Genomic DNA, 10,494 nt, shown 5'->3' with positions numbered 1-10,494 from the left:
AGCGTTATAGTATGTTTTCTCATTGTAGTACAGGTAAGATGACAAATACAGGCATAATATTGCTAACACACCCTTATTTGTCCTTCATAGGTGCTTTTCAGTCGCCACTGCAGCCCATGTGATATCAAAGAACTGCTGTGTTCCTCCTCCAGCATCCCTAGGTCTGTATATCACTGATATACTAATCAACACTTCAATCCATTTTGCAAACCTACAGTGCTTGAGAATGTGGTTAACATAATAAATCCATATAATCTCACTTTTTATTTCTTCTGTCTGTAGGAGCACTGCTATAATGATGGTGAACCCTGAAGGTGCTTTCGTGTCCATCGATCCCACAATGCCCACCAACACCCCTAAGTAAAATGCTGCCTGGCCCTTGTTTGTATAAGCAGTTATGTTTATTTTCAGTTTGATCTGTTAGTTAATGATCCCATTTTGTCCTTTTAGCTCTCTGTACAAAGTCATTCCTTTGTCTACCGGCCAGCTGGGAGGTAACATGCATAATTTTTCGCTGTTTTTCACAGTGTTTGACTCTTACTTATAACCTTTAGTAACCTAGATATACTATACATTGACTCATAATGTCTCGAGTCAAGAGTTGTTCTGCCCTGATTTATAGCCTGTTTATTTAACTCCACAGAAAAGGAAGATATGTTTCAGAATGTGATCTCACAGGTAGCAGAGCAGTTCAGCAGGTAACGGACATGTTTGTTTTCCCATGGACTGGAGATGAATCTCTATCACCACAATCGCCAATCTTTTTGTTTTTCTCTCTACAGAGCGTTCAGGATCAACGAACTGAAAACGGAAGTGACTAACAGACTGGCTATGTTGGAGAAGAGAGTAGAACGTATGTAATGACAATGTTATGGTTTGCTGTTTGTCTTATTTTTTTATCTGGTTTTATTGTTGCTCAGACTTAGAGTTAAGCACACATCTTTTAAAATCTAAACTGATTTTAATACACTAAGAATCATTCACTTGCTGACTGACTTTGTAAATGGTTACAGAGAAAAACTGGGCATTATACACTAAACGACAGGATCACAGACTAACAGACTGTCAAGTCATTCCAGACACAATAAATTCACACAGAAACATGCATAGAAATGTATACATAGATGCCAAGTTTCTGTGGGCAGCTATACGTAAGTTGCCGTGATATTGGTACGGTCAAAACACCAGTCCGTGAACATTCGAGGGCAAGCTGACTGAGCAACTCCAACCGTAGTTAGATGCATGTATGAATATCTAAATCTGGAATAGACTTCAGCAGATGATTTTGCTGAAGTAACACAATACAACAAGACAAAGGCGTCAGCTGACACAACATTAAAAAGTTACTATAGTAAAAGTAAAAAAAAAACAGTAAAAACCTGTAATATATATAAAACACAAACCTACACATTCTCACCTGTAAAAGTATCGAATTTCTTCGGGAATTGAAATCTCGGCGGTTTCACAACCAGAAGCTGTGCAATGTTGTGGTATCAGTTATCTATTCTTACTGTGAGTCGAAGTACAAGGTGGTCGAATGTGGCATCTGCGTATACATATCTATAATAAAAGCACCCTAGCAACTGCATAGCAATGAAAAAAACCAGCTTAGCTACAAACACTCAGAATACCATAGCAACACAATAAAAAAAACTCCTCTATTCTATAACTCTTCTATTTTGATTTTCTATACAGTGGAGGGTTTAAAGGTCGTGGAGATTGAAAAGTGCAAAAATGACCTGAAGAAACTGAGAGATGAGATGACGTCCAGAGCAGGAGGAAGGTATGTGAAAGAGAACTTTTTCCAAAGAAAGCAAGCTATTTGCTTATCCATCTCGAGCCGCCATCATGCGGCTCTTTTCCAAACTAGAAACATAAATGTATCTAAATGACTAATCCACCACTCTCCTTTTAGAGTGAATTGTCCATGCAAATACAATTTCTCAGATGATGGAATGAAATTAACTCCTAGACGTGACGTCCCCAGCTACCCAAAGGTGCTTTAAAGTTTTATGACGGGCTTTGACTGAATTATGGGCCCTCTGGGAGAACATTTTGTCTCTCTTTGTATTAATCTCTATTAATCTTGATTTCCTCAGTACACGCTTTCTCAGGAGACCATTGAAGCGCTGAAGAAACCAACCTTTGATGTTTGGCACTGGGAGCACAATGAAGTGAGTCTAATCTTGGTGAGATGTAGGCCTACAGTATATTTAGAGATGAAATGATGCATGCATGCCCTTTTTTCACGGTTTACCGTTTATTCATCAGATGCTGAGCTGCCTGGAGTACATGTACCATGACTTAGGCCTTGTGAAGGAGTTTAACATGAACCCGATTACTCTCAAACGCTGGCTGGTAAGAAAATTTGTATAAATTTGTATAAATGAAAGGGTGCAAAAAAGGTGAATTTTCCAGGTTAACAGCTCTGATGTTCCAGAGTCTTTTTATATGTTCTCAGCTGGGCATTCAGGAAAATTACCGTAGCAACCCGTTCCATAATTTTCGCCATTGTTTCTGCGTGAGCCAGATGATGTATGGCATGATCCACCTCTGCAACCTTCAGGTGAGAATGTTACGCAAGTAGCAATTAGTACAGCAATTACTGTGGAACAGTAAAAGTGGAAACCTGTGTGTGTGTGTGTGTGTGTGTGGCCCACAGGAAAAGCTCACACTGACAGATCTGGGCATTTTAATGACTGCTGCCGTGTGTCACGACTTAGACCACCCTGGATACAACAACACGTAAGATCTTCGCTTCTGTGTAATTATGAGTCAGTTCTCATAAAAAAAAACATACAGGTGTACCCAGGTATTCGCCTGCACATACGTGATGACAATTTTACAGTCGTATTATATCTGTGCCGTTTATCTTAGTAACCATTTCCCATGACATATGGGATCCAGCGCATTCACTGGCTTTTCTTATGCAGGTATCAAATCAACGCTCGCACTGAGTTGGCGGTGCGCTACAATGACATCTCGCCACTAGAGAATCACCATTGCGCTGTGGCCTTCCAGATACTCTCATTGCCGGAGTGTAACATATTTGCCAACGTGGACCCAGAAGCCTTTAAACAGATCCGACAGGTATAGCATGAAATTTCAAATCTCCCATTTAAGCGACCTAAGGGGGCATTCACTCAGAACACATTTTTGCATTTAAAAACGGGAGACATAGGGCAGTGAAATGAAAAAACACAACAACAACAAAAAAGCTTTTTTTCTTTAAAGAGGAACCTCTTTTAACTTAAGCTTTCTGTTTTTAGAACGCCGAAAGATTAGTGCTGTCACAATATCAGATTTTTACTACACGATTATCGCAGTCAAAAGAATTTGCGATAACGACATTATTGCGATATCGATAGAACATTTTGAAAAAAGGAAATAAATAATATTATCGATCAAATTCATGTTTGTTTATTTTGTTTTCTCTTTTTTGGCCAATGAATCGCACTCAAAATTGTCACCATTCTGTTTAGTTTTGTTCATGGACTTTCAGTTTGTTTTCATATGTCACATGTTTCTTTGTTCAGTTTCCCGCCACTTGTCTGTTTCCTTGGTTACCCTCGTTAGTTAAGTTCTGTTCAGCTGTGTTTAGTTAATTATCTTGTTTCTGTCTGCTATTTAAGGCTTCTGATTGGCCAACATGGCATTACGGTTAGGGCTATATTGCCACCTGTTGGTTTGGCATGCTCTTGACAGTGCTTCATAGCGTGTTTTGCGTTTTTATTTGGACGCGTTTTTTTTTTTTAAACGGAGGGACAAATTCTGTTTATAAAAATACAGTGTACGTGTGGACTAGGCCTAAGTTCCTCTTGTTCACTCAGTCTTGGTCCGGTCACCATTTTGCTAAGTGTGTGTTTCTGATGCCTGTCTACCTGCTCCTGTGGTAAAGATTAAAGTTTGAGTTTGAATCTTCGGATTCCTCCATTTGTTCCTGCCTGCACACACCCATGACAAAAATAGTGTAGGGAGGTGGAAATAGTGTTTGTAACCATAACTGTACAAAAATAACTTCCTGTTGTTTGGCACTTCCTGCAGACTGGGGTGTCTAACATCCCGTATTTTTTACATCATCCTAAAAACTCCCAGACTGGCGAGCTAACTTTTTTCGTTACGGCTAGAGCAGGGGTGTCCAACCCTACTCCTGGAGAGCTACCGTCCTGCAGATTTCAGTTCCAACCCTGCTCCAACACACCTGTTGTTATCTAACCCCCTGAACACCATGATTAGCTGCTTCAGGTGTGTTTGATTCAGGTTGGAGCTAAAATCTGCAGGGTGGTAGCTCTCCAGGACCAGGGTTGGACACCCCTGGGCTAGAGTGTCTCACTTTTGTCTCGTATCCTCAACATGATTTTGTGCGGCAGTAGCAGCTATACGGTGTCGTTGGCTGAATCCGAAATCACCCCCTAAACCCTCAATCACTATTCCCTACGTTAGTCCACTAATACAGTTCACTTGAAGGAGTGAATGAAAACGAGTGAGCAAATTCGGACAGCCATTGAGTATACATGGGCTGGTACACTCGTTATTGCGGTGCAATGTGGGATTGAATGAGTGCACTCGATAACGTCCACTATGATTTCAGACACCACTGCAAATGGCTGTCCCCTCAAATAATGCCCTATTGGTATTGGGGGTGATTTCGGATTCAGCCGTTGTCTTTTTTTATATTTTATGGTGGCAGCATAATGTGAAGGTGCACTACTGCCACCTTCTTTGTTTCTACCAAGACATGAGCACAACCATCAAAGAAGGCTCATGTTAAAAGCACATAGAAAAACAATGGAAAAGCAATGGAACACAAAAACACATTCTGCATGAATGGCCCCAAGGTCATTGTTTTGCAGTAAATATTTTTATATTTTAAAGGAATTTGTATGTATGTGTTTATTATGTACACAATGTATTGGCAGGCTATCATCACACTGATTTTGGCCACGGATATGGCCAGGCATGGCGAGATTCTGGACTCGTTCAAGCACAAAGTGGACAATTTTGACTTCACCAATGAGGAGCATGTGACTTGTGTATGTATTGTACACCCTTCCTGCCAAAAACACATCTATGATGGTTTGCTGGTCTTTATCTCGTCGGTTTTAGAGGGGTTTGGGACACATTTAAGATGTTTAGACTTTAGAGACCTGCTTGTCAAAAAGCTACACCGCCAGTTTGGCAAGACTGGTAGAACCGTTTTTAAACAGACTAAGACCAGCCTAGACCTGCTAAGACCAGTAGAAAGATGTGTTTTTCAGCAGGGATATGGCATGAATTTGACAAGTAAAGTTTAACAAGTAAAGTAAAGATGTGTTGTTTGTCATGTGTTCAGCTAAAGATGGTCCTTATCAAATGTTGTGACATTTCAAATGAAGTCCGGCCTACAGAGGTGGCAGAGCCGTGGGTGGACTGTCTGCTGGAGGAATACTTCATGCAGGTTTGCTGACTCTCCATCTTGTGTTGTAATTGCTCTACAGTGGCAGGTGGGTTTGTTTATGCTGTCTTGTCTTTGTTCAGAGTGATCGAGAGAAAACTGAGGGGCTTCCTGTGGCACCCTTCATGGACAGAGACAAAGTCACCAAGCCCACAGCCCAGATTGGCTTCATTAAATTTGTCCTCATCCCCATGTTTGAAACTGTAATGAAGGTAAGTGAAATAAGTCATCTTTGGTGTTCATTCAAATGTTACTTCTACTTTTACACCATTTACTCACCCTCATATGTCCCTCCCAGCTGTTCCCTCAGATTGAAGAGATTATGGTGCAGCCTCTCAGAGACTCGCGGGACCACTATGAGGAGCTGAAACAAATTGATGATGCCATGACCGAGGTAAACGCTCCTCAGCTCCTCGGCTAATGTTTTTGAAAGAATAGTATAAAAAAAAAAACATGGAAGACAATGGGGGCCAGAAACCATTTGGTGACCAACATTCTTCAAAATATCTTCTTTTGCATTCAACAGAACAAATAAACTCATGTTTAAAACAACACGAGGACGAGTAAATCATGACCGAATTTTCATTTTTGGGTGAACTATCCTTTTAAGAATTTTTTTTTTTATATTATCATTGTTGAAAACAGCTGTGCTGCTTAATATTTTTGTATTTAATTATTTCATATATTCAGGAGTCTTTGAATCAATACAAAGTTCAAAAGAAAAAACATTATTAACTTTTTGAAGATAATATTAACTTTTGAACAGTAATCTGTGTGTGTGTGTGTACAGGTATATGTGGTTTATGACGACACATGTGTATAATTACGTGGGTATTACAATGTAAACATGGTCAAATGGCTTAAAAAACATACTACACAGTGGGGTTTTTTATTAAAGAAATGCCAAAAATTTTGTGTGATGGGTAGGTTTAGGGGTAGGGGTAGTGTAGGGAGATAGAATAAATTATTTGTACTGGATAAAAACCATGATGCCTATGGAGAGTTCCCGTAAGCCACATATTCAAGAATGTGTGTGTGTGTACATACAGTATATACACATATATAATGTATGTATATTACAAAAATATGTATGTAATATGTATGTAACTCTCTGGGATCATAGAGTCCCATCTTGCTAACATAAAGGTGTGGTTTTTGTTCAATGAGGCACAGAAGAAAAAAACTGAAAATATGTCATTAGGAGGGAAGAAGAAATAAGCACTTCTGCGAGTGTAATGATACTATGTAAGTATTTGATATAGTATTGATCTATTTGGCCTTTTTACATTATACACTGAGTGCAGTGTTTTGTCCTTTCCATATGCCATTCATTTTACTATTATGTGCTTTAAGTTTTTTCCCCTTTACTTGCATCTTACTGGTATTTTCCTAATCTGTGCTTTTTATAGTCGAGCTTGATGCCATGTCTGATGTGTTTTTGTGTGTACTTTCAGGAGACTCGCCTGCACTGTCTGGACATAGTTCCGCTGTGAGAGACTGGGCTGGTGTTGATGACGGCTGGTTTGAATCCACTGAATCTAAAGGGTCACCTGATCGATTCATGAAATCACAAGTCGCTTCCTTTTGCCAACAGAATGCTAGGCCAGTCTGATTCTTTCTTTTTGGCATCAATGCCTTTTCGGCTGATATGGGCATATGTTCATTACTTTAGTTTTGATCTTGTTTGTTTAGTTTTTTGTTCTTTTTAAAGTGTACAATGGGGGGGGGGGGTGCATTTCTATTGCATGTAAGTAGTATGTAGTCATCTGAACGTTTTGTGGTCCCAAAACAATTAAGAGACCAGATTACAGCATGACGTATAAGCGTAACTAGTGCCTTTTAAAAATGTTTTGATGATTATAAAAGGTCAGCATGATATGATACTGTTCCTTTGTCAACTATTTCTCTACTGAGTTCCTTTTAGAAAATACCAGTTCACATTTTAGGCGGTTTTGTGGTGAGCACAATACCACTGTAAATCATAATATCAGATTTTAAGGATACCCGAGAACTCCTTTTTTGCAGTGTTTTGGTTGAGTTTTTCTAACTAATGTGTTTCCCATTATTTATTTGGCTATTGAGGTTGAAATCAGTGCATTTCCACTAGAACATCCAGATTAATGATAGAATTAAACTGAAAATTCTATCATTGATTACTCAATGTCACAACACAAAAGAAGATGTTTTGAAAAATGTCTCATAAAATGGGTTCCAGTGTTGTTTTGTACCCTATTGAGTTTTATTGTTAGGACAAAAACAGTTGAAACATTCTTCAAAATGTCTTCTTTTGTGTTCTGCAGAAGAAAAATGTCATTCAGATTTGGTAAATTGCAGGATTTATTTTAAACACTACAAGTCATACCTTCTAACCACATTCAGTATTTCTACCCTGTGGCTCTATGTTCTCACTGTTTTTTCCCCCCCTCTGTATTATATGTACTCTGGTTTGCTTCTAATACTTCCTCAAAATAAGACAATAAAGTCTGGGAGTTCTGCCTCCTGGCTATTTTTCAGCAAGGCTGTTCTTTTCTCCTTTTATCAACGCGGTAATAAAAACTCTCCCCAAGAGGTCACATGTGTTCGCTATTATCACAAGGTTAGGCCTGTATGCCTCATTTCATTCATATGTTTCACTGTCAGTGTTTTGGCGTCTTCGTCTATAGATCAGCACATTTTGATGGATGGAGATCACGGCACATTTCCTTCGCTAAGGGCTGCTTAACTTGTTGAAACAGGACCAGGGTGCAAAGTTTGTCATTGCAAGCTATCAATTAAAGCAGATTTTAAGAGGTGAATGGAAAGCGGTATATAAATAGGCTTGCTTTTGAGTCACCTGACCCAAAACGTAGGCCTAAAGCACATGCACAAATTACATAGTGCAGTCGTCTGTCATTGTTCCTAATGCACAAAATGGAACATGTACGTCTGAACCTGTTTTTAAAGTCACGCTTTTTCCATCCCGGCTGGAGACACTGGATATGTTTGTGCCTTTGGCTTGTTTTCATGATAAATGGCATCGTTTTATAAGAATTTCTTCATCTTGATGCCTCTATTAGATAATGAGCCTCAATTTAAGCTTTCAATTATCCATCTGCTGGCATGTCTTGCTTTGTCTCCACTCGACTGTGACATATTGAGTTCACAGATTATCAAAGCCCGTTTCATCACCCACTTCAGAGAAATGAAAAAAAAAAAAAATTGAATCAAAACAACGCTCATTCTGATTCCAATGCATCCAGGCACACCTTTGCTTTTAGCTACATGTGAGATATAGTTACACTTTGATTGCATTTTTAACAGCTCTTTATGTCTCTGACATGTTTCAAAAAGTCCCAACATTGCTTTTATCCTTCCCATACTAATTAAAAATCAACAAAACGGGGTTTAAAATGATCTCAAGTTGTTTTGTACCCAGAAGGCACAGACTGACCCATTAAGATGTGTTTTTTTGTCTTCTGACACCCTCAGGTTTTGTGTCGCCTGTGCTTTGCTGACTGTTCACAGGGTGGCAATATTTCTCTAAAGAGCTCTTTTGTGCTTTCCACTCAGACCACTAAAAGAAGAGCAATTAGATGACAAAAGAAAAATCCTCAAGAGTGGAAACTGAAAACGATAAAGAAAGTCACACCCAGACATATAAAAGCCTGGTTTTTGGTCATATAACAACCCTACTGTGCTGGTTTTGTAGAATTTGGCCGTTTTCAACATTTTATGACAGATCACTTTGAACTTTCTACTATCTTTGTATATTTTAAACGTTGTTAAATATTGTTATTATGTCAAATGTAATATTGGTAATTGCTCAATTTAATTTACACCTGAAATCTATACACTATGAAGCAGTATATAACCGTTTTCAATGTTGATAATAATAAGAAATGTTTCTTGAGCAGCAAATCAGCATATTGGATCCTGTGACTGAAGACTGGAGTAATGCTGCTGAAAATTCAGCTTTGTCATCAGAAAAAAATGACATTTTAATGGGTTAGTTCACCTAAAAATGAAATTTCTGTCATTAATTACTCACCCTCATGTCATTCCAAACCCATAAGAACACAAATTAAGATATTTGATGAAATCCGAGAGCTCTCTGACCTCTCTATAGACAGCAATTTAATGAACACTTTCAAGGTCCAGAAAGGTAGTAAAGACATCGTTAAAATAGTCCATGTGACTCCAGTGGTTCAACCTTAATGTTATGAAGCGATGATAATACTTTTTGAGCACAAAAAACAAACAAAAATAACGACTTTATTCAACTATTTCTTCTCGTCTGTGTCAGTCTTCTATGCAGTTTATGTTGGCCAGCTCCTGTATCAGCATCACACGCATATGTCGTGGTGCTCGCATAAACAGCTTCAGCCAATGGCGTTCTGGAGAGCTGGACTGTATTTACTACATCAACAGTGTAGGAGACTGACACAGACGTGAAGAAATTGTTGAATAAAGTCGTAATTTTTATTTGTTTTTTGCGCACAAAAAGTATTCTCGTCGCTTCATAAAATTAAGGTTGAACCACTGTATTCACATTGACTATTTTATCGATGTCTTTTATTCGTCTACCTTTCTGGGCCTTGAAAGTATTCATTAAATAGCTGTCTATGGAGGCATCAGAGAGCACTCAGATTTCATCAGAAATTTCTTCATTTGTGTTCCGAAGATGAACAGAGGTCTTACAGGTTTGGAACAACATGAGGGTGAGTAATTAATAACAGAATTTTCATTTTTTGGGTGAACTAACCCTTTAACTCTGTTCCCATCATTGATAGAATTTTCTTACTTTCCGTGTTTTCACTGTTATACGATAGGGAGCGCTATGACACATCTTCTGAAAGAGTACTGAATTAAAACACAGGTGAAGAAAAATCAGAAACAAACAATGTCATCATATACATAGGTAAATAACATGATCATCAACATTAAACAGCATATAAATCAAAACTGCCAAATGTTACGGAATGAAATGTCGACCCAGGACGAGCTATAGGACTGTGAAGCTTTGGGGGTGTTGATGGACTCGATCTACTCCATGTTTTGATCACGTTTTTGTGAAAATGATC

The 10,494-nt window shown here is 38.6% G+C and overlaps 1 protein-coding gene across 3 annotated transcripts; it reads left to right on the top strand.

Moving 5' to 3' along the window:
* Window positions 1-440: 440 nt before the first annotated feature.
* On the top strand, window positions 441-8,021 carry pde9ac (phosphodiesterase 9ac). Of its 3 annotated transcripts, XM_079823008.1 has the most exons (16): window positions 441-494; window positions 644-698; window positions 783-853; window positions 1,696-1,783; window positions 1,916-1,997; window positions 2,100-2,174; window positions 2,272-2,358; window positions 2,462-2,566; window positions 2,663-2,745; window positions 2,934-3,090; window positions 4,920-5,033; window positions 5,333-5,437; window positions 5,518-5,646; window positions 5,733-5,828; window positions 6,608-6,679; window positions 6,889-8,004. In XM_079823008.1, exons 2-15 carry the CDS (start codon window positions 655-657, stop codon window positions 6,650-6,652), a joined length of 1,281 nt encoding a protein of 426 aa, XP_079679134.1. In that variant the 5' UTR covers window positions 441-494; window positions 644-654; the 3' UTR covers window positions 6,653-6,679; window positions 6,889-8,004. The 3 variants fall into 3 exon arrangements, with proteins under 3 accessions (XP_079679134.1, XP_079679135.1, XP_079679133.1); XM_079823009.1 differs by lacking the exon at window positions 6,608-6,679 and having other exon boundaries at window positions 455-494; window positions 6,889-7,949; XM_079823007.1 differs by lacking the exon at window positions 441-494 and having other exon boundaries at window positions 567-698; window positions 2,100-2,189; window positions 6,602-6,679; window positions 6,889-8,021.
* Window positions 8,022-10,494: the final 2,473 nt, after the last annotated feature.

This window comes from Gobio gobio (assembly GCF_949357685.1).
Source record: "Gobio gobio genome assembly, chromosome: 8".
Taxonomy (NCBI): Eukaryota; Metazoa; Chordata; class Actinopteri; order Cypriniformes; family Gobionidae; genus Gobio; species Gobio gobio.
This window is presented reverse-complemented; position numbering and strand designations above follow the sequence as displayed.

Coding starts and splice junctions, on each gene's coding strand:
- pde9ac (XM_079823007.1), top strand. CDS start 655: ATGTTTCAGAATGTGATCTCACAGGTAGCAGAGCAGTTCAGCAG. Junction 699..782: donor GTAGCAGAGCAGTTCAGCAG/GTAACGGACATG, acceptor TTCTCTCTACAG/AGCGTTCAGGATCAACGAAC. Junction 5,034..5,332: donor ATGAGGAGCATGTGACTTGT/GTATGTATTGTA, acceptor TCATGTGTTCAG/CTAAAGATGGTCCTTATCAA.